The 24,854-nt window shown below is 52.0% G+C and overlaps 8 protein-coding genes and 1 non-coding gene across 9 annotated transcripts; 6 read left to right on the top strand and 3 right to left on the bottom strand.

The window, feature by feature from the left end:
• Window positions 1-291: 291 nt before the first annotated feature.
• Window positions 292-1,512, top strand: ASPACDRAFT_44491 (glycosyltransferase; the record flags this gene model as incomplete). The annotated part of the gene is made up of 1 exon (XM_020201423.1): window positions 292-1,512. One exon carries the CDS (start codon window positions 292-294, stop codon window positions 1,510-1,512), a length of 1,221 nt encoding a protein of 406 aa, XP_020055204.1.
• A 493-nt stretch (window positions 1,513-2,005) lies between these two features.
• On the bottom strand, window positions 2,006-3,782 carry ASPACDRAFT_121602 (putative oxalate/formate antiporter). Its single transcript, XM_020196450.1, has 3 exons — window positions 3,306-3,782; window positions 3,155-3,247; window positions 2,006-3,096 (listed from the first exon to the last, which is right to left on the bottom strand). Exons 1-3 carry the CDS (start codon window positions 3,604-3,606, stop codon window positions 2,189-2,191), a joined length of 1,302 nt encoding a protein of 433 aa, XP_020055203.1. The 5' UTR covers window positions 3,607-3,782; the 3' UTR covers window positions 2,006-2,188.
• A 2,346-nt stretch (window positions 3,783-6,128) lies between these two features.
• Window positions 6,129-9,287, top strand: ASPACDRAFT_1889329 (uncharacterized protein; the record flags this gene model as incomplete). The annotated part of the gene is made up of 5 exons (XM_020198521.1): window positions 6,129-6,203; window positions 6,251-6,632; window positions 6,692-7,393; window positions 7,443-8,782; window positions 8,835-9,287. Exons 2-5 carry the CDS (start codon window positions 6,458-6,460, stop codon window positions 9,285-9,287), a joined length of 2,670 nt encoding a protein of 889 aa, XP_020055202.1. The 5' UTR covers window positions 6,129-6,203; window positions 6,251-6,457.
• A 1,012-nt stretch (window positions 9,288-10,299) lies between these two features.
• On the top strand, window positions 10,300-11,357 carry ASPACDRAFT_44488 (SRR1 family protein; the record flags this gene model as incomplete). Its single annotated transcript, XM_020201422.1, has 2 exons — window positions 10,300-10,607; window positions 10,691-11,357. 2 exons carry the CDS (start codon window positions 10,300-10,302, stop codon window positions 11,355-11,357), a joined length of 975 nt encoding a protein of 324 aa, XP_020055201.1.
• A 2,080-nt stretch (window positions 11,358-13,437) lies between these two features.
• On the top strand, window positions 13,438-16,298 carry cat1 (catalase catB). The gene is made up of 7 exons (XM_020205463.1): window positions 13,438-13,496; window positions 13,566-13,857; window positions 13,902-14,127; window positions 14,175-14,590; window positions 14,640-14,804; window positions 14,854-15,028; window positions 15,077-16,298. Exons 2-7 carry the CDS (start codon window positions 13,582-13,584, stop codon window positions 15,982-15,984), a joined length of 2,166 nt encoding a protein of 721 aa, XP_020055200.1. The 5' UTR covers window positions 13,438-13,496; window positions 13,566-13,581; the 3' UTR covers window positions 15,985-16,298.
• An 820-nt stretch (window positions 16,299-17,118) lies between these two features.
• ASPACDRAFT_121587 (putative proline oxidase Put1) lies at window positions 17,119-19,107 on the top strand. The gene is made up of 2 exons (XM_020196448.1): window positions 17,119-17,980; window positions 18,063-19,107. The coding sequence occupies exons 1-2, from the start codon at window positions 17,595-17,597 to the stop codon at window positions 18,919-18,921; spliced, it is 1,245 nt and encodes a 414-aa protein (XP_020055199.1). The 5' UTR covers window positions 17,119-17,594; the 3' UTR covers window positions 18,922-19,107.
• ASPACDRAFT_1857349 (uncharacterized protein) lies at window positions 19,022-19,601 on the bottom strand. Its single transcript, XM_020197542.1, has one exon. It carries the CDS (start codon window positions 19,517-19,519, stop codon window positions 19,058-19,060), a length of 462 nt encoding a protein of 153 aa, XP_020055198.1. The 5' UTR covers window positions 19,520-19,601; the 3' UTR covers window positions 19,022-19,057.
• Window positions 19,602-20,006: 405 nt separating this feature from the next.
• treA (alpha,alpha-trehalase treA) lies at window positions 20,007-24,115 on the top strand. Its single transcript, XM_020196447.1, has 4 exons — window positions 20,007-20,456; window positions 20,521-22,266; window positions 22,313-22,603; window positions 22,652-24,115. The coding sequence occupies exons 1-4, from the start codon at window positions 20,445-20,447 to the stop codon at window positions 23,819-23,821; spliced, it is 3,219 nt and encodes a 1,072-aa protein (XP_020055197.1). The 5' UTR covers window positions 20,007-20,444; the 3' UTR covers window positions 23,822-24,115.
• Window positions 24,116-24,398: 283 nt separating this feature from the next.
• ASPACDRAFT_t187 lies at window positions 24,399-24,490 on the bottom strand. Its single transcript has one exon. It is a non-coding gene; the product is annotated as a tRNA-Pro (tRNA).
• Window positions 24,491-24,854: the final 364 nt, after the last annotated feature.

The following is a 24,854-nucleotide window of genomic DNA, read 5'->3' as shown; positions in this document are numbered from 1 at the left end:
AGTCGAGCATGAGTCATGTGTCAGCCACGCCACCGCCCCTGTGCTTAGCGTCTCTTATCGGCTGGATAAGATCAGATCCCAACCGAACATATCAAGATAAATACTTAACACAATGCCTAAAATGTTACCATGTCAACAAACCACAGTCTCACACAGTATTCGAGTGCACAAGGACAAGGACAACAAGCATCATCTGCCGAGCATCTCCCTCTCTTGAGAAGTCCTCAAACTATCCAATCAATGCTCGCTGGCACTGTTACTACCTCCTCCCAGACCAACCACCTATCCACCATGGGATCCGATAATCTATACACCCCACCCGGAGGGATGCACGCCATTCCCCACCACCTCCTAGATCTCCGCGATGACTCCCAGATCGACCACGACATCATCCATGCAAAGCCCGTGAGCGACGAGAAGAACATCTGGTTCTTCTGGACGAGCGGATACACAAACATGCATCCATACACCCAGCGCAACGTGCGGGCATGGCACCGTCGCTTTTCCAAGCTCGGCTGGACGATTCGCGTTCTCGACTGCGAGAACGTGCGCGAGTACCTCGACGTTACCGACCCGACCCTGTTCCCGCGCGCCTTCGCCGACGGCACCATCAGCGGCGCCTACGCACCGCAGCACACGTCGGACCTCGTTCGCTTCCCGCTCCTCCTGCGGTACGGCGGGGTCTACGCTGACGTGGGGTTTATTCAGATCGGCGATCTGGACCGGCTGTGGAACGAGACGATCGCGAACCCGGCGTCGCGGTTCGAGGTCCTCTCCTATTTCACGGGCCTTCCCGACCAACGCGGCTTGACGAACTACTTCCTCGCGGCGAGAGAAGACAACCCGCTCTTTCTGCGGTGTCATAAGCTGTTGCTGAAGTTGTGGGAAGGGAAAACGTCCACGGACGGCATGCATGCGAGTCCGTTGCTGAAAGGGGTGCCGTTGATGGGGGGTTCGTTCAAGATCGAGGAGGAGGGCAGCAAGATCATCGACGAGGAGGAGACCAGCAAGCTGCTGACGGATTACATCATCCAGGGCCAGGTGGTGTCGATGGTCATGGGGCTTGTGGACGAGGAGGACAGCGGTGGTGGCTGGAACGGGCCGGAATATGTCCACGACCACCTCTACGGGATCGACTTCATGGAGGGGTCCCAGCTGATCAACGTCTTCACCGACTGGGACGGGCGCAAGGCGTTCGAGTTGATGTCGCTCCCGCTGCCAAAGGCAGGCGAGGCGGAGACGCCGGAGCAGAAGCAGGCGCGCGAGGTCGTGGAGGGCTGTCTCACGCGGAGTTTTGGGTTCAAGCTCGCCCACGGATTGATCTTGCGGGTGTACAAGGAGACGCTGGGTTCGCTGTGGAGAAAACACGAGGGCTCCGATATCGTTCCCGGAACGTACGCGCATATGCTGCGCCATGCGATCGTGTACTGGAACCAGGATGCGCTGCCGCCGACGCTCGAGTTCACGAATCTGGAGCCGATTAAGAGGGGTCCACTGCTGAGGGATGAGTGAGTAGTTGGGGTAGTTCGGGATTAAATTATGTTTGTTTTTCCGCCTTGGAAAGAATACTGGATAGAGCTATAGAGATAATTGACATGGTGATCTGGTTGCAATGCGAACAATCGTCTCGAAGTGTAAGGTTGTGCATTTGAAATGTCAAGTACGCCGTAGCTGCTTCCATCTCGGCTTCAGAAGTGGTAGAAGGTAGGTATGGGGATCTTCCAGCTCATATGGCTGCAAAGTTTGCACAATACGACTCAGCACTGTCGAGTTGTTTAGGACGGTCAAATTGACTAAACAAGCATATCCTGCATCAGGCCTAGCCATAGCAGATCTAGAACAAGTGAGGAACGATAAATCTCGATGGAAAGAGTAATCAATCAGCAGGTGATCAAGCTTTGCGACGTTCTGAGGTAGCCTCTACCCAAGAGAAAACAACATGATGGCGGAGTAATGCCTTCAATTCTTGGAGACAAATTTGATCTAGGAGTTAATGATAGACAATGATTCCAATGAGCCCACAGGCGGGGCCGGGCTTTGGGCTGACAGACTGATGTGGTGTGGAAGAAGAATGAATTGAGGCTATCGTCCAGGACGGAAGCTATCTACAACACGCAACCATGGTACACCTAGCCCCGTGGTCAGTCAGCGACAACAAGTTCTATTCAGGGGCCCATTCGCAAATCGCTTAGAATTTTATCCTCAACGCCCAGCCACCCGCCACCCCTCTAGCAACCACAAACGCCGCACACGCCGCCAGATACAGCACGCCCCCGAAGATGATCAATCCCCCAAAGCTCCCGCCGTTGCTCTCCTGGATCGCCCCGGCAATCGGGATGGCGGTGAGGGTCCCAAAGCTGACGAGGGTGAACGTCGTTCCATTCCTCTTTCCAATGTCCTCGGTCCGGCAGACCTGCGCGATACACACCGGGGTCAGGCTGATAGCGGCCCCGCTCCAGAACCCAAACAAGACCGAATACGCGATGATCGCGGCCTCACTGGTGCCGGCTTTATACCAGAGAGATAAGGTGATGATGCCGCAGACCAGCGCCGTCAAGGCCATGACGTTGAACCGGCCTATCCGGTCGGCCAGCAACCCGGGAAACGCACGGCCGGGGATGGCGCCCACGTTGAGGAATACGCAGAGCTTGTAGGCCATGGATTCGCCGAGGTTAGCGGAGAGGCCGTAGGAGCACAGATAGGTGTACGGGACGAACACCGCAAACTCTACCAGCCATACGGCCAGGGTCGTGAGCGCGTAGTTGGGTTCGCGGAGGGCGTGGATGTCGATGGCCATGTGGCGACTCGGGTCGGGCTTGAGGCGGGTCTTGAGGAGAAGGCATGCTAGGCCGCACAGCACGAAGCAGATGATCCCAATGATGCGTAGCGCCCACGCGAAACCCAGATGTGGCGCGACATAGAGGATGATCAGCGGGAAGAAAACGCCGCCCAGGCCACCAGCTGTACATGCAATGCCAGTGGCGAGACCCCGACGGACATTGAACCAATGGCCGATGGCAGAGATCGCAGGCGTAAAGAGCAAGCAGGACGACAGTCCGCCGAGGACGCTGAATGAGAGCATGATCTGGTAGTATTCTGATGATAGGTTAGCCTGCTACACATATCAGACGTTAATTTTGTTCATTCTGCTAACCTGTGCTGGCACTGAAGCAGAAGACTGCTACTATGAGTCCAATGGACCCTGGAATGACCACTGGCAGGGGTCCATGACTATCGAAGATGGGGCCTTTGACGGACAAGATCAGTTTTGTTCCGGCTACAGGGGCATGCAAAGCGAAACGTACCCACTTGGGCGCCCGCAAAGTAAAGAAAGAAGCTAAAAACCCCAAAAATCCAGCCGACGCTGGATTCGGAGTAATTCGACAGCTGGTGGGTGGATGTCCAGGCGTGCAGGACGGAGATGGTGTTTAATAAGCCCATTGAAGGCACCATTGCACACCACGACCCTAGTACCACCAGCCAGGCACGAAGCCCCCCTTCCGGGTAGGCCTCATCAGAAGCGTCGTAGGGTCCTTGCGGACATACGGATTGAGATGGGCCCTTCTCCAGAGCAACCTCTCCAACCTGATCTGAGCTGTGAGACATTTCGGCCTGGGAGTCAAGTATGCTCAATAGGACGGTGCTTTGTGACTAATCAAGCCACAAAGCGTATGCACCACTCAGGCTTTCATCGATCCCAGTCGTAGGAAGACACCATCCTCATGACTACCATTGAGCCCTTGGCAATGGAAAAATTTGGCTTATCGCAAAGTGGAGCAGACGAGATAGTGTAGTTACCGGGCTGCAGGTGATTGGCTGCACCCCCTGGCTCCGGTGGGCACGTTTCCGCCCATGATTCCAACGCGCCACACCCGCCTGGCCTGTTGGAATTAGGAACAATAGACTCAATCATAAACTGGTTCATACGAACCGTCCTGCCTGCTCCACTAGTGATTATGGCTAGAGACACTTGACCTTCTTCCCATTAATAAGGGGAATCATCTTCGATATCAATCCCGACCGCTTAAACATGGATGTCGCGGTGTTTGATACACGACAATCATCTGTGAGTTGAACTTCACATCACGTACTGGAAGGGATCGACCTGGAATAGGTATTGTGAGCTGTGTACTTCCAGCGTCTAGAAGACCCACAAGTCGCTATGATAGCTCTAGGGGGAGCGGTATTGATGCCAGATAAGATTCGTATCGTTAGATAACTGCTTATGTGCAGGACTAATACGTCAATGCTATCATATAGCCGCATCAATTGTAATTCAAGGTCTGTATTCTGGCCGAAAGAGAGCCAAAATGTGCTAAGCTCAATCTTGGCATTTTTTGAGCGCCAGAGAGTCAATGTAACGGTTCAGCGCTAAGAAGTGAGTTCAGCTCAGCCTCGGAATGTTGTCAATACCATACTAAGCCATTACCAATCTGGCAATGTCCTTCTTATCCTTATCCGAGTTTACCGGATTTGGTAAATTCTGCGGCTTAGTGATGAGGATCATGAGCGATTGCCTAAGATAAGATATTGTTTTGCCTCAATTTCCACGCTCATGACCATGCTGATGATCCGTCATTCGATCAAGCAAAGCGTGGTTAAGGTGTTAGTGAAGATTACCTTGTGACGGCGGCCCGGTGCCTTGGTTGCCTGAGGTTTCTCGCTCACCGCCCACCTCGGTGGCCTCCGCTAGTTCTCGCAGTTAGCCTGACGTAGTCAAAATCCAAGCATCTTCCACCTCTCGGAGGCGTCATCACCTTTTGCAGCAGCGATCCCTGCGGAAAGAGGTCATAGATCTTCGATCGAATGCCAGAGAATGTACAGATAAGTCTTCATGCAGGGCAGTCATGCACACTAGCATTCCTAGTAGATCCAGGACCCCTGCATCTCGAATTTGACTCGGGTCTCAAGTGTCTGTTCGGAAAAATGGAAAATTATCAGGATCAAGAGGCCATAGGATCGCGATCCATGGGTGGAGAGTAGATTAGGACACCACTAAACTGCTCAGCTTGGTAGGCTCAAGACCCAGGATACACCGTATAATACAAGCACATCGGCTGAGGAACGATCCTCACCTGCGCAGTATGTCCAGTCAAAAGTCTCACTGCGAACGGTCGAACGCAGTATTCCCTCCAAGAGAGGATTACTTAACTCTAATTAAACCAACACACGCGATCATGGGGCTTTCTGGAATATATTTTTCCGTCATCGAAAGTCTATCCTTATCCTCAAGTCATAAGCGGGAGATTTGCGTCTTTGCTGTAATGCGGCGAGAAAGAAGTCCTCGATCGGCGTAATGCATTCTGCAGGGCGTACCTTGAGGCCATCTGTGACGGGAGACAAGTTAGCTCTAGCCAAAAGAGCGTCCAGGAATGCATCCCAGATGATAGACTAACTATCTATGGCACTTGAACATTGACACGTGAGAGTTCCTAAGGACGGCAAGGGATGCTAGAAAGATTTAACCTGCGTCCGAGGACACTCCTTATGTTCGCGCAGACTGCTTGTGTCAGTAATTGTGCAGCTGGCAATGGAAATTGGTTCCGAGACATGCAGACGGAGAGAAACCCACCTTCTGAGATGAGGAAGTTGCTGACCGAATGAGGTAATAACATTCTTTTTCAGAGGTGATAGACATTGACCTCTACCCCTTCTTGATTAACCCACATGTCAACAACGCCAACTTCTGCAGCTCATTTCCGTTACACTCTAGCGCTGCACTTTGAAGTCTTACACGGAGCCGTGTCTTCATCATGCCTCGAAAGGTGTATAAAAGTGCGGCCTGCGCCGGGTGAAGCCAAGTTTTGAGGGTGACACCTTGATACATTGATTGTCTATTATCCCATATTGTCATTACCTGAGAGAAAATCACTCTTACTCTTTCAGGCATGATAGAAAGCCATATCAAAGCCAGATCAAGCATGATGTGGGGTGCTCAGGCCAGCAACGAATCCACTTCCAGTCAGCCATGTTGTTCCGTCTTCTTTTATACCATCTCCGCTGACCAGATTAGACTCTTCTATTTGCAATAGCTGCGTTCCATCGCCCGCACCTGATGAGGTTCTAGTCGAACTAAAGTATTCGGGTCTGTGCCATTCCAATATTCATGCATGGAAAGGTGACTCTTTCAGCCTTATTCGTCGTGGTGCGATCTGACTCAGAAACAGGCACGCCCTCAACCATCAAAAGAAAAAAGCGCGTGGGTACGTTCTCTAACCAGCTCACCTAAATCCTGCTAACAAGAGGCAAGAGGGACATGAGGGCACGGGCATCGTGACGGCTATTGGGAGTGAAGTAGAAGACATCAAAGTTGGAGATCATGTGGGCGTGCAGGTATATTCCGTTCCCAGGCTTTCACAACTGCTGAAAGCTAACATAGTAATAGTGGGTGAACAAAACTTGTGGTGTCTGTGAGGCCGACAAGCGGGCCGACTTTCTGGCTTGTTCTAAAGCCCAAATGACGGGCTTCTCTGTTGACGGTACCTTTGGCACTTGCTGCGTCATTCAAGCCCGTCATGCTGTCCGCATCCCTAAGGAGTATCCCCTCGACACCGTGGCACCTATAATCTGTGCCGGAACTACATGCTTCAGAGCTGTGGAAGAGACCGGGGTAGCAGAAGGCGACATCTTGGGTAAGTGCGACAAGGTACCAAAAGTACGTACCTGGTTTGTAGTCACTGACTGGTACAAGCTGTTGTTGGACCCGCAAGTGGCATCGGATCACTGGCATGCCAGTATGCTAAAGCCCATGGTTGCCGGGTACTTGCAATTTCCACTGGAGGTGAGGGTCAGATTCTATACAAGGACAATCTCCGGGTTGACTTCTATGTGGACTACCATACATCCCAAGACATTGTTACGGAAGTCCGAAAGCTGACCGTCGGTGGTCCTGACGCGGCCATTATGATCGATTGCACCGAAGCACTTCTAGAGGATACTACTCGGTATGTTCGGCCTCGAGGCTCTATTGTTGTTGTGGGGAAGCCCCCAGGAAAAACAGGAGGTTTGGACATGTCTAGCCTGCTGCTGCGAATGGGTCAAATCAAGTCGTCTCCCTACGGCGGTTCGAGAGAGCAGATTGAAAAGGCTATCGACATATTCGTTAAGAATAAGTTCTATCAGCCTTCCCATGTTATATCACTTGATCATCTACCCCGATTGCTTCAAGCCATTCACCAGGAAGACCCCGAGAATCATTCTCATAGGCCAAGCTCACGATACGAAAGTAGCTTGCTGGGGCAGGCAACAGTCAAGATCCCTTCGTTCAGTGACAACACTCGAACCGAGGAGACTTTCCCAGAGCCTACATTCTATCAAGAGAGCTTCAATATCAGCACCTACATTGCGTATCGTTTGGAGGGGCTCGGAATTCGCGACTTCCTAGCTGTGCCTGGTAAGAGCCTTGCTCAAGTTAGTGGTTTTGCTCTACTAAATTTTTGAAGGGGACACAAACCTTGTACTTCTGGATAACCTGCTCAAGAATCCCAACCTCCGAATGATTGGGTGCTGTAACGAGCTCAATGCAGGTTACGCAGCAGATGGCTACGCCAGAACTTCGCCCGCGAAGATCGCCGTTCTTATCGTACCATATGTGGTAGGGGCTCTTTCAGCCCTAAATGCAGTGGCAGGCGCTTGCTCTCAAAACATCAAGATCATCGTCCTCTCTGGTTGCCCAACAACAGGGATGCTTGCTAGTGGGAAGTTCTTGCATCATGCACCTAGCGCAACGAACAGAGAACAAGCTCTCGATGCCTATCGGGGCGTCACTGCCGCCTCTATTCGTCTTCAATCAGCAGAAACGGCTGTTCAAGCCTTGGATGACGCTATAAGCAAGTGTCTCGCGTCCTCTCTTCCCATTTTTATTGAAGTTCCCAATGACATTGCAAGAGCTGCATGCTCCCCTCCTTCTCCGTTCAGAATATCTAAGACAATAACCCAAACTCGCAGAAATGAGGAAGCCGTCAATGCTATCACTGGGGCTTGGAATAAATCGGAGAAGCCCGTCCTCCTCTTTGGGAGCCTTGCGCGTCGTCTGCTTTCCGCGCATGACGTTGAAGCTCTAGCTGATAGACTCGGCTGTGCCGTATTTTGCCAGCCCGATGGCCGCTGCATATCTGAATCTCACCCGCAGTATTGTGGCGAATTATGGAATGGTCTGACAAATCCGGAAGGAGAAAAGGTCTTCATGGACTCTGATCTTTGGCTCATTGTCGGGGCAAACTGGTGCGACTTTCATTGTATCTTCACCAGCATTGACGAAGAAAAGAACCGCATGATCAGCATCGGCAAAGATTGGGTCGAATTGCCCGATGAAACATGCTTTCAAGGCATAGACTTTGCCGCGGTGGTTAGACAACTTACCCGATCATCGATGGAACCCAAGCACAAGTCAGTTCCAAGGCCAAAGCCGACCCTGGGGGCAAAGCCTCCACAAACAGAAGACCTTGAGGCTCCTTTAACATTGGAGCATGCTATGTACGGCATTCAAAACATTCTGCGAAGTGATGACACAATGCTTTGTGACGCAGGAGAAGCTTGGTTTCTTGCTAATCATATACGGCTTCCTCCCGGCACAGACTGCCAAATCCAAATGCCGTATTGCTCCATTGGTTGGGCATTACCGGCTGGACTTGGCGCTCAGCTTGCCCGCTCGCGGGGCCGTTCGATCATTCTGATCGGCGATGGTGGGTTCCAAATGACGGCACAGGAGGTCAGCACCATTGTTCGTCAGCATTTGAATCCGATCATCATTATTTTCAACAATCTTGGCTACAAGATCGAGGTATGTAGCGTCGTCAGATGTTCCCTCGCATTCACTGATCAATCTCCCTTAGACGGCCGTCCACGATGGGCCATATAACTACATCTCCAACTGGAACTATTCTCGGCTGGCCGCTTCTTTATCCGCAAGCCCTCATGCATCCTCTCATAACCCTTATGCGACTAAGAAGCAGGAGTATATGGAAAGTAATCCGTCATTGTTCACCCTGCAAGTCAAGACGCAGAGAGATCTCAAAGTGGCCCTCAAGAGAGCATATGACGAGCACGATAAGCTTGCCTTTCTCGAGCTGTGCGTTCAACCGGATGATTTGAGCCAGGAGGTACGTCAGCTTGGCAAAGCATTCGCGCAGAAGAATGCCGAAGAATCCTCTGGGTCGCCTGAAAGTTCTGCTTCTAAGACGCATAACGCAACGACAAGCGGTTCCAGCAGTCCGAGAGTCAAGAGTCCTGTCAACGCGTCAATAAAAAACATCTGTGACCAGTCTTTGCACTTCAGCAATAAGTGAAGATGAATCTGTGCAGAAAGGGGACGACGACGCCGGATCCGCCGGACCTCTTGGTGGACTAATGCTTCTCCATGAAGTCAAACTGACTCGCAACCCTAAGATAATTTTTTGCGGGAACTGCGTACTTCATTACTCCTTTCTCGTGGATTTCTCACACAAAACGTGATATTTGAACGCCTGTGGATGCGGTGCCGTATGCTTCGCTCTTTTGGCAATGGATGTCTGATAATTTCTATGGTAAGAAGCAGAGTGAGTGGACTGAGGTGGTGTTGGAGGGGGAGTCGGAGGATCAAATTGTCTTATTGTCTTCCAATATTTGGCAGGTTTGTTCTTTGGTTGTCTTGTATCGACACAGTATCGTTGTTCAGTGAGATTCCAAATCATAAATGTGTAGATTTTGCTTCGTGTCATGTTCAGGTCGCAGCCAAGGTAGCTCTCTCACCTATTTGTCTCCATACGTACGACCAGCATATTTCAAGGCTCGAAGTCTGCAAAACTGCCGTTTATAGTTCCACTCGTAAGATGATCGGTTCTCCATTCCTTATCGTTTCTCCAGTCATACTTGGAGAAAGGAATCAACACGGTTCTTGAGTTCCTGCTAATCAGTGAATTGGCCCGTGGGCGGCAAGTAGATAGTAAAAGTGTCTTGGTTCAGCAAAGCTGGATTTGGATAGATGCCAGTCAACTGAAGGTGTGGATCCCATGTCAACTCAGGTATATTCACAGAACACCGGGAAAAGGAGGGAAGTGTTCGTAGTTCCTTACACGCGTCTCTCATCTTTCTCGCTCGACTCTTCAACAACCGGTAACACCTCAACTCCCTCTCCATCTGCATCAACGTCCTTGTAAAACCTTTTCATCAACCTCTCTACGTACCTTTGTACTATCGTGTCGGAAAGTGAAGCTCACTTGAAAAAATTCTCGCTCTTTCCCCTTTTTCCCTGGTATCGGGAATTACTTTGCGGACATTTCTTCCTACGTTGAGGTTTCCTACCCCTTCTGGTTCTTCATGATGCCTCTGCCAGCACCCGGCGATGACGGTCAAGTGCAATTCATGTTCACGGTAGCTAGGCTCACGCCTGGCAGCAGCCAGCCACGCCGCCCAGAGAATAATGAAGAGGAGATGCTCAAATGTATGCAGCTGTACAAACTCGGCGTGCCTCTTTATACCCGTGAGGCGATTCTAAACGCGTACGGTCAGCTGAAGGTCAGCAAACGAGGCGATGTCATCAAGGTCATGGCCATAGACGGCACTAGTGTCGACTTTATCATCAATACTGGCAGAGTCTGGGTTGGTGCCGATGGATATGAGCGTGAGCTGTGCGTGTACTTCCCCAGATTTCTTCAGTCGCACGAGAGAAGAGACACACACACTAACATTTTGTGTGGCCATCGTATGCTAGTGGGAAACCTCGTCTGTGTTTCATGCCCATTCAAAGGCTGGAAAGCGGTGTCATACCCAATCAAGTGTACACCATCCCCTGCAGTATTCGCGTCGCCCACCGAGTCATCACACGCGACCCGATCACCAAGGAGAGATTCGAATATGGGATTACCGCGTTCGAGAAGGTCCGGTTGAACCTCTTCACCACTCTCCACTTCTGGCGGAATAGCCCCTACTACCAGCTGCTCCGGCACCTGCTGGACGAGTACCCCAAGATGCCCCGGATCACCAAGATCATTGGTTTCGACTGCGGCAGTATGTCCCGCGACATGCAAGGCCAGCCATCCAACAACTCCCGTGCTCGCTACCAGCATGCATTTCTCATCGCGCTGAAGGAGTACCTTGACGCCCGCAACTTCGAGAACACTGGGCAGGAGATTCGCGTGTACGTGCAGAATGAGACGTACCTTGAGCGGGATATTGAGGTCATCCGGCAGTTCGGGGTACAGGTGCTACAAGATCCGGAGGGGTTCCTCGTTATCGATGAGGAGACCGTGGTTGTCGCATGTCGACCCGAGTGCCCGGTGAGACAGGTGGTGGCAGACCTGGCGATGCCGGCAATGATGATCTGGGATCATGAGAGAGATCCCACCAAGGTCAACGGGATGCCTGTACAGTGCATGTAAGTTCTCTGCCAGAGTGTTCTGGTGCGCGAACCCAGAGAAGAAAGTATCATAACCGGTTTGTCGCAGGTTTGACCCCTGGTCCACTCGCCTAGACACTATGATGAGGTTCTACCATGTGCAGGACTTTCTCAACGATGAGATCAATTTCGATAAGATGGATGTGTGTATTCGTCGCCCCATGGCAGATGTGTATCACGGCTTGAATGATTCAGGACCTGGCGGCGATGCGAATATTGCCCAGCCAGTCGCGTAGTCCCAAATTGGTGGTGATGGTGGCTAGTCTCTGATGTTGGTGTATCTTGGCGATATGTGCAGCGGGTGTCTTTAATGAAGTTCTTAGGGCAAAACCGGGGATACTGAAAGAGGATGAACATAGGTATGGACCATTCGATATTAAATTTCTAATATTGTTCGTTGCTGGGTGGAACACACACATAATTGGAGAAGTTGAGCTTGGCTCTTCGGCGGACGACGGGTCATTGATGATAATGTGGGGGGTCTTGCCGACTGATTAGTGAGCGCAAGAGTCTAGCCGGAGTCCAGATCTTTGTGAGATAGGTGATGGTTGGGACTGACTATAACCAATATTAATAACGGAGTTGAGTTCTCGAACTAGGGAATGCACACACACATCCCTAGCGGCACCGTAATCCCGGCTAGAGAACCAATCTAGCCGATCTATTGATACACCAGTGATGAGCAGCACACTTTAGGAATTGAATGCGTGTCAGCCTACCCGTAAGCAAACAGCTGGAATTTTGGGGCTGCTAGTCGCTAGGTTCGGAGTGGTCCATTGGAGACCTAAACTTGGGGAACACATTGGGGGCTAGTTAGAAGATATGATGCTTACCAAGTAACTAACTTACTAGGTACTGTAACCATTGAACCAAGTTAGCCTGGAGGTAAGGTGTAGTTCCCGCTACGGTAAGCTTACTCGTACGTAGTACCAAGGTTATCTCCATCGCTTAATTCTAGTGTAATTCTGTGAGTACTAATGAGCAACTGTCTGGTAGCTTTCTCAATCCTATCAAATGTATACACGCTATAAACCATCATTCCCCTTGTACAAACGATCTTATCGCATATCTTCTGGTCGGTTGCGTCGTTCCTGCAGCGGTCGTGGAGATCATCACGTTTTTACTAACCGGGGTTGCTGACCAAGGGAGATCCCAAAATAGCAGCGAGTGCACACTGCGTGCAGGAGTAGTGCAATAGTACGAAGTAGTAGTGGTTAGGGTGTGATAGAAAGCCAGGGGAGGTGCAGAATCCCTGTAATCTCTGTACTGGTAAGTTAGTGGTAACTTAGTGGAAATTCGCCCTTGGCTGCTTGGCGGAGACGCGTTCCTTCTCTTGTCAACTCCGCACGTCTCTTTCACATACTCTGTCTCTCTCTCTCTCTCTCACTTTCATTGGGATCATCCAACACGAAACTCCCCACTGGGTCAGTCCACTAAACATGGTCCATGCTTCTCTAAGCACATTTCACATTTGTTCACCTCTCTTCTTCACCTTGACAAGTATCACGTCATGTTGCCTGATGCCAAGTCAGCCTGTCGCGGCTCCGACGCCCCGCCGACCATCGAGACCCTCCATCATTACCAAGCAGTGGGACGGAATATCAATTGGCAAGCCACGATCGACAACGGCTGGAACAGTCAACCCTCAACCTTGCTCACATCCACCCACCTATAATCCAACCAGCAAGCAACAGCAACTGGTCGATTATGTCGTCCACGTTCTTGGCTCGTAAAACTAAATCCATTCTGGGATGGGCTGCAACTGTTCCACCTGCACAAACCAATAGAATGAAGCATATTTCTCACGATCACCTGCTGCAGCAAGGCATCATCTCCAGCCAGAGACGGCAAGGGACAGTCTGCTCGGGCGATATTCCAGTTTCATCGCCCGCTCGCCCAGCTCTCTCCCAATAGCTACGGGAAGTCGCATCGGACATGTTCGTGCTATTCTCAAATTTTTTCCCGATTGCCGTGGATGCTGGCCCGGTTCTTTACTCCTTCCCCTCGCTTCGCGACTCTATATAAGCCACTCCTGCTCCCTTCCCCCACCTCCCAATTTTCGGGCTCCCCACGTCTTTCTTCTAGCGTCGTGTCGCTCTGTGTCAGATTCTTGCCGGCACTGGTGAGTCAATTTCGGCTGACCCTCTGTTCACCCTAGGCTGATGATTTGCTCACTTGGAACTTTACATAGCCAAGCAGCGTGAAAAATGCGCTCAATTGGTCTTCTCGGCCTCGTTGCCGTCGCACAAGCCGCCTGTCCGTATATGACTGGCGAGCTCACCCGGCGTGATGATTCCGACGCCTCTGAAGCCACTGAGGAGTTTCTCTCCCAGTACTACCTCAACGACAATAACACCTACCTCACCAGTGACGTAGGCGGTCCTATCGAAGACCAGAACAGCCTCAGCGTCGGTGAGCGTGGTCCCACCTTGCTGGAAGACTTCATCTTTCGCCAGAAGATTCAACGTTTCGACCATGAGCGAGTAAGTCTTCATGTCTATCATGGTGATCTAAGCTGACCATATAGGTTCCCGAACGTGCTGTTCATGCTCGTGGAACAGGTGCCCATGGTGTGTTTGTTTCCTACGGAGACTACTCCAATCTCACGGCTGCCTCCTTTCTTTCTGAGAAGGGGAAGGAGACACCTGTGTTTGTACGCTTTTCTACTGTCGCGGGTAGTCGCGGTAGCTCGGACTTGGCTCGTGATGTTCATGGTTTTGCAACGCGTTTCTACACCGACGAGGGCAATTTTGGTCAGTCTTCCGGTAATCTGCTCGAGACCTATACTAACGCTTCACAGATATTGTGGGAAACAATATCCCTGTATTCTTCATTCAGGATGCTATCCAATTCCCGGATCTCATTCATGCAGTCAAGCCTCGGGGTGACAATGAAATCCCTCAGGCTGCCACGGCACACGACTCCGCCTGGGATTTCTTCAGCCAGCAGCCCAGCTCATTACATACACTTTTCTGGGCGATGTCTGGCCACGGTATTCTACGATCGTTCCGATTCACTGATGGATTCGGAGTTCACACCTTCCGCCTGGTTACAGACAGCGGTGCAACTAAACTGGTGAAGTTTCACTGGAAAACATTGCAAGGTAAGGCCAGTCTGGTCTGGGAGGAAGCCCAGCAGGTATCGGGTAAGAATCCCGATTTCCTGCGCCAGGATCTCTACGAGGCCATCGAGGCAGGCCGTTACCCCGAGTGGGAGGTACGTTTCTTACCTTTATTTCGAGGCGACGCACTGCTGACCCACATAGCTCGGCGTACAAATTATGGATGAAGCCGACCAGCTGCGTTTTGGCTTTGATCTTCTTGACCCGACCAAGATCGTTCCAGAGGAATATGTTCCTATCACAAAGCTGGGCAAAATGACCCTCAACCGCAACCCTCGCAATTACTTTGCGGAGACCGAGCAGGTTATGGTGTGTGCTCCCTATCCCGATGTGTAAACCAGCATGCTAAAGGTTCCAGTTTCAACCCGGTCACATCGTCCGTGGTGTCGACTTCACGGAGGATCCTCTTCTCCAGGGGCGTCTCTTCTCCTACCTTGACACCCAGCTGAATCGGCACGGCGGGCCCAACTTTGAGCAACTGCCCATCAACCAGCCTCGTGTGCCTGTCCACAACAATAACCGTGATGGTGCCGGTACGTCTTCTTCCTCATCTATACTACCCTCATAGCTAAACCTGGCAGGCCAAATGTTCATCCCCCTCAACCCCAACGCCTACAGCCCGAACACCCTCAACAGCGGGTCTCCGAAGCAAGCCAACCAGACTGTTGGCAATGGCTTTTTTACAGCCCCCCGGCGTGTTGCCAATGGAAACTACCTCCGCAGCACCTCTCCTACATTCTCTGATGTTTGGTCTCAGCCCCGACTCTTTTACAACTCCCTCTCGCCCGCGGAGCAGCAATTTGTGATTGACGCAATCCGCTTCGAGAACGCCAACGTACAAAGCTCTGTCGTTCGGGAGAATGTTGTTCTCCAACTTAATCGTATCTCCAACGATATCGCCCGTCGTGTGGCCCGCGCCATTGGCGTTAGCCCTCCTGCTCCTGACCCAACTTACTACCACACCAACACCACGGCTGGGGTCGGCAGCTTCGGCACCCCGCTGAAAAAGCTGGACGGCCTCAAAGTCGGCTACCTCGCTTCCGTTCAGAGCCCTTCTTCTATAACCGGTGCCAAAACTCTCACCGACTCCCTGGCCAAGAAGAACGTTGACGTGGTTGTTGTGGCGGAGCGTCTCGCTAGTGGTGTCAGCCAGACCTACTCCGCCTCCGATGCCATTCAGTTCGATGCACTGGTTGTCGCCCCTGGAGCGGAGAGTTTGTTTGCAGCTACCTCGTTGACTGCTCCTCAGGGCAACGCCACGACTTTGTATCCGGCGGGCCGTCCGCTGCAGATCCTCGTTGATGGGTTCCGCTTCGGAAAGCCCGTTGCCGCGCTGGGAAGTGGGTCCGGAGCTCTGAAGAGTGCAGGCATTGCGACCTCGAGAGACGGAGTCTACGTTGCAGACGAGGCATCGAACTCGTTCTTTGATAAGTTCACGGAGGGATTAAAAACATTCAAGTTCTTGGACCGGTTTGCCGTTGATAATTAGGTGATGAGCTGCGGTGGCATCCCTTCTGAGTATGCCTTGGTAGGAGGAGTGGGTGGCATCTGTCTATTCGCCTATATCGGTCGCTTTGTCCATTGCTCGGCTGGGTAACCGCTGCCAATGGTAGATTGATGACGGAAAATAAGCTGATATGGGCGCTGCCCTGACCAACTAATCTTTGATGTAATTATTATTAGCATTAGCCTTGCAAATATGAGCACAACTTCTGTTCTCTACACTGTCGGCCCAAAAGGAAGACGAACTTTATCTTGCTTGAGGTATCGGACAAGGCGCGGTTCTGAATTGAATCGTCCGAGGAATTAACCCATCAATTTAGCACGGCATACCACCATTTATGATAACCTCTCTTCGACCCCGCTTGACCACCTCAAACAACCAGAGACACGGTAACACAAAAGCATGACATAAATCTGACTTATCCCACATATGCTAGGAGTGACACGGAAAAAGCAAGGGGGGAAGAGAGGTCGCGATCTCCAAGACTGTCCGGTGTGACATTGAAAGAGGGAGCGGTAGCGGTGGGGTTGAAGCGCGGTGAGCCTCTCTCTCACCTTCGGAAGCAGAACCCGAAGATTGCTTTCGTTCATATGAGAAGCCAAAGTATCAATTAGTGTTTATTTCTACCCTCCTCCCATCTATGAATCGTTTATGTTGGATGATACTCGATTTACCTATTTTATGTCATTGTTTATCTCCTGACTAAGGGATTCATTAACAGCAATGGAACGAGTGAAGCAAGAATTTGTGATTCTTGAGAATTCGGTTTCAAGGTTTCAAGGCGAGATGACTTGATGATTGGAGGTCTTGTTCCCAGTTGTTTACTACCTTACTCTTTTACTCTCTCACATTCAGCCAAAAGGATCAGCATTGATAAGGTCGTGCGGTCAAGCCCTCCCTCCCCGCTTTAAGACGGGTGATAACCGAAGATAAGTTCACGAACTAACAACACTGGAAAGTTGATAACACCCTTGGGTACATTAATGCTGAGTGGTCCAGCAAGCGGCAGCAGAAGCCGAACACCCCGCGGGCAGTGGGCACTGGTGGGCAGCTGAACCGATAAATAAACTTTGGGAGATCAACTGCTGACGATCCCGCCTCGACGGAAGCCAATCGGGGGGTCCACCGGAGGGAATCTCGAGCCGAAAGGTGGCATGGAAGGGGTCATCAATCCCACCCTGCGGTCATCGTAAGGGCGCATGGGTATAAATATAGGCTGAAAGGGGACTCCTTCCTCTGCTTACTGACTGGCTCTCTGTGATTGTGTTCGTAGGACTTTGTGCGTGAAAATGAAAGCTCGAGCATTACATCTCGTTTCGCGGCCGCGGCCGGATCCTCTAGTGTTCTATCACAGGCTCTGTATCTCGACCTCTACTACTTCGCGTATAGCGGGATCCTCACCGACGAAGGCGGCAACCAGTACGGTACCGACAGCGAGTGGTACCGGAAATGCAGCGCATCATCACCATCATCATGAGATTTCTTTCCCTGCAACGACGACAACCTCCGCCGCGCAGCCCTCGTCTGTATCGGCCGCCCCTCTCGCCGGCCTCCCGACCCGAACCTTCCTTCGGTCTCTGTTCCTCACCAGCGTGATGGCATCGCCTCTGCTGACGCCCTGTCTGTCGCTCATGAAGTTGCTGGTTGACTCCCCTTTCAAGTTGCTGCGTCCCTCCTCCAATGCCGTGATGGACTATCTCCTCCGTCGCACCATCTATGATCACTTCTGTGCGGGGACCAACGAGATCGAAGTTCGCCAGACGGTCCGGGAGATGAAACGGCTGGGCTTCAAGGGCGTGATACTGGGTTACGCCAGGGAGTCGATCGCACATGTGAGCCAGAGCTCTCATCAGGAAACGACTGCCGCGGTGCTGCAGGGACAGCTACAACAGGCACGGTGGGAACAGGCGGTCAATGAATGGAAAGAGGGGAATCTACGCACTCTGAAGATGTTGGGTGAGGGAGACTACTTGGCTGTTAAGTATGCATTTCTCCGTCGCTAGGTGGATGGGCTGTTAAGTTACACCGAGGGATTTGGTTGCTGACGTATGACCCCTAACTAGATTCACTGGCGCTGGTCCGCTGGCGGTTCACTCACTCACGCGGAATGATCCCCATCCTCCGCCGCAGATCGCATCTGCCATCCATGAGATATGTGAAGCCGTAGCAGCGCAGAAATCCCGGCTATGGATCGACGCGGAGCAGCAAGTGTTCCAAGCGGCGATTGATTCTTGGGCGGTGGATCTAATGAGGAGGTTCAACCGTCCTAGTTCCGAGACGCCTCAGAAGGAACCCCCGATCGTTGTTTTGAATACCTACCAGGCCTATCTGAAGCGCTCGGCTGACATCCTTGCTGGCCATTTGCGTCTAGCGCGACAAGAGGGTTGGGGGGTAGGTGTGAAGTTGGTCCGAGGGGCGTATATTGCGCATGATCAGCGGGACAGAATCTGGGACACCAAAGAAGAGACAGACGCGAACTATAACGGAATTGTGAGGGCGCTGATTGAAAATCGCTTCTCCTCCATCTCGAGAGGGGCAGGGTCTGAGCTTCGATCCGAGAGGCCGGAGGATCTTCCTACAGTGCGACTGTTCGTAGCTTCGCATAATGGGGAGAGTGTAGCCAAGGCGTGCACTCTCTACCAACAACGACAAAGGGAAGGCCGGAGGACGATTCCTGTCGAGGTGGGTCAGCTGCAGGGGATGGCGGACGAGGTTAGTTTGGGAATGGTCGCTGCTGGAGGTCATGCGGAAGCGAAGCCCGGGGTTTTCAAGTGCCTGGCCTGGGGTTCCACGGAGGAGTGCCTACACTTTCTGCTGCGGCGGGCGGTGGAGAATCAGTCCGCGATGCAGCGGACGAGGGATACAGCACAGGCGTTACGAGGGGAGGCATGGAGGCGAATGGTGGCTTTGATGCGAGTATGATGCACCGGAATTGTTATCTCCACCAGGAAGTGATCGAAATATGACGCGATGTGTAGATGGATCAATCTGATCTTGGGTGCCTTTCCTTTGTCGGTTCCTCCGTTCTTTGTACACCGTTGCACGCTAGGACCGAGGATCATAGGATCGGACCCCGCTTACTGCGAAGAATCTCGATTGCCTCGAGATAATCGGGGTCATCATCATCAATGACCGCCTCGCATTCGAACCCCTCGAGGAGTTCGAGCACGTAGTCCTGGCAGTCCCACTCGAGGGTCTCGTTGTCTACCAGGGCGGCGTCCACGACAGCCTGGATAGTGGGGATGTCCACGTTGCCAATGTCCGAGACCCTGATTGACTGGATGTACATGGGGACGTTCCGGGGGTGGACGTGGGAAGTGGCTTTGGTGAAACCTGGGTGTTCCCCGTCGACTTCGAACAGGTGATCCTCGGTGTCGGAGTGAAGATGGAGGGCCCAATGCTGGAAGTTGCCATAGCGAGGATGGAAGATGGCGACCGCGAGGTACGGAGACATGTTGGTGAGGAAGGTGACACATGCTGATACGGTGGGAAATAGAAGAACTGTGTGCGAGAGCTTCATATTATTTTCTCTTCATTTGTTGTTTATCCAGGCAGTCAATATCCAACGGGGCAACCACCATCGCCGCCGCCGCCGCCCGGCCACCAGCCACAGCCGAACACATGGCTGCGGTGGCTGCGGTGGCTGCGGATTCTTACCCCGCAAGACCCTGAGTTGGCTCGTCTGTTCCCTCTTCATCCCCTCAACTATACCAAGGTACAGCTCAGCATGGTGTCATTACGGGTAACTATATTCCCAGGATTCCCAGCCAACCTTGCTTCTACTGCAGGAAGTAAGTTCGTTCTTTGACCTTGGAATTCTAGGCAAAATGGGTCCTCTATCCAATTAGTGGCCTCAATTCCCAGTCCCCGGACAGAGCCGGTGGCTGTTGCTTCCCCACATTCTCAGATGACTGGCTGGAATCCCCGTGATTGGACTTTTGGTGCCTGTCACTGACGCCATCAATTTCTGCTTCCGCTTCCGCTTCCACTTCCAAGTGAATTCTCCCATTCTCCCCCCGATTTCCCCTCAGTATGTTCAACATGCCCAAGATTCATTCACTCCCTGACCCATCGACCCATCCGGGTCGCTTTCCCCGTCATCTTTTGCTTTAAATCCCCCTCAATTCCCCTCTTCTCTTCTCTGCGCGATGTCTGGTCTATCTATCTTTAGTCTTCTTCCCCTAAGTCGCCTCAATTCTCCTAGTTTCACCTTCGTGCAGCCGATCGACCTTGGCATTCCCACACTTGGACACGAGGGTGGATCGTCCATCGCAGCCAAATCTCCGATCGCAGGAACTTTGTCTGTCTAAGCTTGGTCTTTAAATTCTCATTCTTCGCGTCGCTGCGTTTCTCCTTTTCCTCTGCTCTGCTCTTGCAGTACTGTCGGATACGATCTCCGCACGGGTTCACTGCTCTCTCTTGTGACGGCCCGCCGGCGCAGCAAGATGCAGCTCAAGGTATTTACCCCACAGATACCAAAGACACACACTCCCTTCCGAGCTAGGAAACTAATGAACCCAGTCGCTGGTGAACTTATTGTCTTTGGGATTGGCTCTCCCTGCTGCTGTTGAGGGAGCCCCCCATCGACAGGCTCGTGTTGCCTCCGCTCTCCATCGTTACGGTGGCCGTGACTTGGTTCAGCCATCGAGCAATAATGCTTCCGGTGTTTACCCAACCCGGTTCGCGGGTGTCACCTGGGACGACGACAATTGGCGTCTCACGACTACTACCGTCGACCAGGGTCAATTTCAATCTCGAGGCTCGATCGCCAATGGTTACATAGGCATCAATGTCGCCAATGTAGGACCCTTCTTCGAAATGGACTCGGAGGAGAACGGTGATGTGATCAGCGGATGGCCACTGTACTCCCGTCGCCAGTCCTTTGCGACCATTGCTGGCTTCTGGGACCGTCAGCCATTGACAAATAAGTCCAATTTCCCCTGGTTGTCTCAGTATGGCAGCGATAGTGTTATCAGCGGCGTTCCACACTGGAGTGGCTTAATCCTCGACCTGGGTGACGACACTTACCTTGATGCAGGAGTTGACAATCGGACTATCACTAACTTTCAGTCAACCTTTGATTACAAGGCTGGTGTCTTGTCCTGGTCCTATACCTGGACCCCTGCCGGCGACAAAGGATCCTATGCTATCACTTATCGGCTCTTCGCGCATAAGCTGAGTGTCAACCAGGCTGTGGTAGACTTGGAAATTGTACCTTCAACCGATGGAAACGCAACGGTTGTCAACGTGTTGGATGGATATTCGGCTGTCCGCACCGACTTTGTCGAATCGGGCGAGGACGAAGGAGCCATCTTTTCTGCTGTGCGGCCATGGGGTGTAAGCAATGTCACTGCATATATCTACGCCACTCTGGATGCCTCGGACAATGTCGATCTGTCTTCTCGAACGCTCGTCACCAATAAGCCCTACGTACACACGAATGACTCCTCCATTGCTCAGGCAGTCAACGTTCGTTTCACTGCCAATGAGGCCGTCCGCGTCACCAAGTTCGTTGGCGCAGCCTCCACAGACTATTTCCTGGCGACCCGCGAAACCGCCAAGCTTGCTGCTCAAGCCGGGCTGGCTCTGGGCTACTCCCGCTCGCTACAATCGCACGTCGCAGAATGGGCGGAGATTCTGCATGAGAGCGCTGTCGATCGTTTCAATGACCCTATCACTGGCAAGCTACCTGCGGACCGCCACATCATTGACTCGGCCATTATTGCTGTTACCAACACGTATTATCTGCTGCAGAACACCGCAGGTCCTAACACACTGGCAACCACGGGTGGAATGCCTGTCAACATTGACAGTTGCGCTGTCGGTGGCCTGACCTCGGACTCCTATGCTGGCCAGATCTTTTGGGATGCGGATCTGTGGATGCAACCTGGACTGGTGACGTCGCATCCCGAGTCAGCACAACGCTACACCAACTACCGCATTGCCTTGCACTATCAAGCCGAGGCCAATGTCAAGACTGCGTTTGCAGGCTCACAGAACCAGACCTCCTTCAGTTCTTCTGCGGCTATCTATCCGTGGACGAGCGGTCGATTCGGAAATTGTACTGCTACGGGACCGTGCTGGGATTACCAGTACCATCTGAATGGCGACATTGGTCTGGCAATGATCAATCAATGGGTGACGAGTGGTGACACGGAATGGTTTCGCCATTATCTTTTCCCGATTTACGATTCGGTAGCCACGCTCTACGGAGACCTTGTTCAGCGAAACGGGTCAGCATTCACATTGACTAATATGACCGATCCGGTAAGTCTGCAAGATACATCATACGAATTTCAGCTGATTCCTTTAGGACGAGTACGCCAACTCAATCGATGCCGGTGGCTATACCATGCCACTTATTGCCGAGACCCTGAAGTATGCCAACCAGTTTCGCAAGCAATTTGGGCTGGAGGTAAATGAGACCTGGGATGAGATTGCGGAGAATGTTTTGATACTACGCGAGAATGGTGTAACCTTGGAGTACACTTCGATGAATGGATCGGCCGTTGTAAAGCAGGCTGATATTGTACTCAACACGTTTCCCCTTGCCTACGAGTCTGACAATTATACCACCGAGAATTCGCTGACGGACCTCGACTACGTAAGTGGTCTCTTACCATGCCATTTTGGGGTATGCTAACTGGTGCAGTATGCGAACAAGCAATCCGCCGATGGCCCAGCTATGACTTATGCTATCTTCTCTATCGCCGCCAGTGATGTTTCTCCGTCTGGCTGCTCCGCCTACACCTACCATCAATATTCCTATGCGCCCTACTCACGAGGCCCTTGGTATCAGCTCTCTGAGCAGATGATCGATGATGCCAGTATTAACGGTGGCACTCATCCGGCGTTCCCATTCCTGACTGGACACGGTGGTGCTAACCAGGTCGTGCTATTCGGTTATCTGGGGCTGCGTCTGTTGCCGGATGATATCCTCCACGTGGATCCCAACCCTCCACCCCAGATCCCGCATATCACCTACCGGACATTCTACTGGCGCGGTTGGCCAATTTCCGCCTGGTCAAACTACACCCACACCACTCTGCAGCGCTCCTCTTCTGTGACACCTCTGGCTTCGGCCGATGTTCGCTTCAACAGCACCGGTATCACCGTCCAGGTCGGCCTGTCTACGAGCGACACCACGGCTAGCTACACTCTTCCTCTTTTCGGGTCTTTGACAATCCCTAACCGTCAGATTGGGTCCATAAACACCACTCCGGGCAACCAGGTTCAGTGCCATCCGGTTTACTCGCCTGACGCTTATGAGCCTGGTCAGTTCCCTATTTCCGCCGTTGATGGTGCCACCTCGACTCGTTGGCAACCTTCTTCTGGAAATCTGTCTTCGATCACCGTGACCCTTTCTACAGTCAACACGCAATCCGCCGACAGTGTAACTGGTTTCTACTTTGACTGGTACCAGTCTCCCCCCAAGAATCTAAGCATCATCTTCCACGATGCGCCCATCACGCGGCCTGCACAGTTCTTCGCTGCTTCCGGCAACTCCACCTCGTCTTACCGTCTCATTGCCCAGCTGTCCGATGTGACCCAGTCGAGTCCCTACAACAGCGCCGCTATCGAAAAGGCCAACACTGTCTCTATCCCTAGTGGCAACACCACGACTATCACTCTGAGTGAGCCTGTTCGCGGTGCACGATTCGCCACCCTGTTGATAGCAGGTAACCAGGCAAGTGCGAACACAACTAAGGGTGCAACCGTGGCCGAGTGGGTGATCTTGAACGGCAACTCTACTGCCGAGGCGAGCACCGCGAGCAAGCGGTCGCTGACAGCACGCGACAAGGCCACGTTAGCCCGCTTCTAGTTGTCGAGGCACCCTAGGGGCCTAGAGCTAATGAGTCTTTCTGGTGGTCAGTCTGGCCGACATCGGAGCTAGACGAGCTACGCTACGTAAATGACGGGTTGGTTTTTTGCATATCTAGTATCCTTTTCGCCGTCTTATTTCTTCTTCCTGCTCGTGTCCCTTCTATCGTTATGTGCTCGGTTAGATGCCAGGCACGCGAACGACGTACATACAGAAGACATACATAACCTCATTGCAATTAATCATAATATTCAGTTTGATGTATGATCCCCTCAGAGGTTGAGATACCGGGTGATCCAGTAATCTATCGAAAAGGATAGAGCCAGGCTGTAAAGGAAGGTAGCAGTTCATCTTGTATCTCGTATGGTCTAAACCCGGTTCGAGGTGTTGTCATCCTTTCTAGTCGAGTGAAGGGCGGGCGCACGTTGGTGTACAGCCACCATACCATGCCTTTAATCACGTATTTGTGGGTGTGGGTTGGGATAAGAGGAGGCGAATCAATGATACGAAGGGGGAAAAAAAAACCTCAAGACGCGATCAATGAGGCTAGTAGGGCAAGCATAAAAAAGGTAATCAAGGCCCGAGCCGCGGATCGAACGCGGGACCTCTCGCAGATATGCTTGGGTTTGGAATCCCTAAGCGAGAATCATACCACTAGACCACCCGGGCTTGTTATGTTTTCTGACTCAATGTTTGCGTTTATGTTTTGATGTCACTAGCATAATCGAAACATCTTCTTGACTTGCAGTTTCGAGTGTTCGGATGTGTACTGTGCTGGTGAATGCACTGGGCTATGTTGTGTACTTAATCAGAAGCTGCAATCTTTGAGTAGTGACCCTGTGGGTGGGTTATCGGTGGTTTTGTCTAGGATTGAATATTGTGGTGGTTGGTGGTTGGTGGGCTGCATGTTGGGTTATATATTCCTACCTCATCTAGGGATGTCATGCTCACAAGGTGGGACCATGGAAGAATATACGAGCATGGCAACCACAATAATATTCCATCGTATGCGGCACAGACAAGATATACCAAC

This window comes from Aspergillus aculeatus, assembly GCF_001890905.1.
Source record: "Aspergillus aculeatus ATCC 16872 unplaced genomic scaffold ASPACscaffold_10, whole genome shotgun sequence".
Classification (NCBI taxonomy): Eukaryota; Fungi; Ascomycota; class Eurotiomycetes; order Eurotiales; family Aspergillaceae; genus Aspergillus; species Aspergillus aculeatus.
Note: the sequence above shows the minus strand (reverse complement) of the source record. Positions and strands in the feature narration are given on the sequence as shown.

Coding starts and splice junctions, on each gene's coding strand:
- ASPACDRAFT_121602 (XM_020196450.1), bottom strand. CDS start 3,606: ATGTCTCACAGCTCAGATCAGGTTGGAGAGGTTGCTCTGGAGAAGGGC. Junction 3,248..3,305: donor CTTTGCGGGCGCCCAAGTGG/GTACGTTTCGCT, acceptor TGTCCGTCAAAG/GCCCCATCTTCGATAGTCAT. Junction 3,097..3,154: donor CTGCTTCAGTGCCAGCACAG/GTTAGCAGAATG, acceptor ACCTATCATCAG/AATACTACCAGATCATGCTC.
- cat1 (XM_020205463.1), top strand. CDS start 13,582: ATGCGCTCAATTGGTCTTCTCGGCCTCGTTGCCGTCGCACAAGCCGCC. Junction 14,128..14,174: donor CACCGACGAGGGCAATTTTG/GTCAGTCTTCCG, acceptor AACGCTTCACAG/ATATTGTGGGAAACAATATC. Junction 14,805..14,853: donor CGGAGACCGAGCAGGTTATG/GTGTGTGCTCCC, acceptor TAAAGGTTCCAG/TTTCAACCCGGTCACATCGT.
- ASPACDRAFT_121587 (XM_020196448.1), top strand. CDS start 17,595: ATGGCATCGCCTCTGCTGACGCCCTGTCTGTCGCTCATGAAGTTGCTG. Junction 17,981..18,062: donor GGAGACTACTTGGCTGTTAA/GTATGCATTTCT, acceptor ACCCCTAACTAG/ATTCACTGGCGCTGGTCCGC.
- ASPACDRAFT_1857349 (XM_020197542.1), bottom strand. CDS start 19,519: ATGAAGCTCTCGCACACAGTTCTTCTATTTCCCACCGTATCAGCATGT.
- treA (XM_020196447.1), top strand. Junction 22,267..22,312: donor TGACTAATATGACCGATCCG/GTAAGTCTGCAA, acceptor TGATTCCTTTAG/GACGAGTACGCCAACTCAAT. Junction 22,604..22,651: donor CGCTGACGGACCTCGACTAC/GTAAGTGGTCTC, acceptor TAACTGGTGCAG/TATGCGAACAAGCAATCCGC.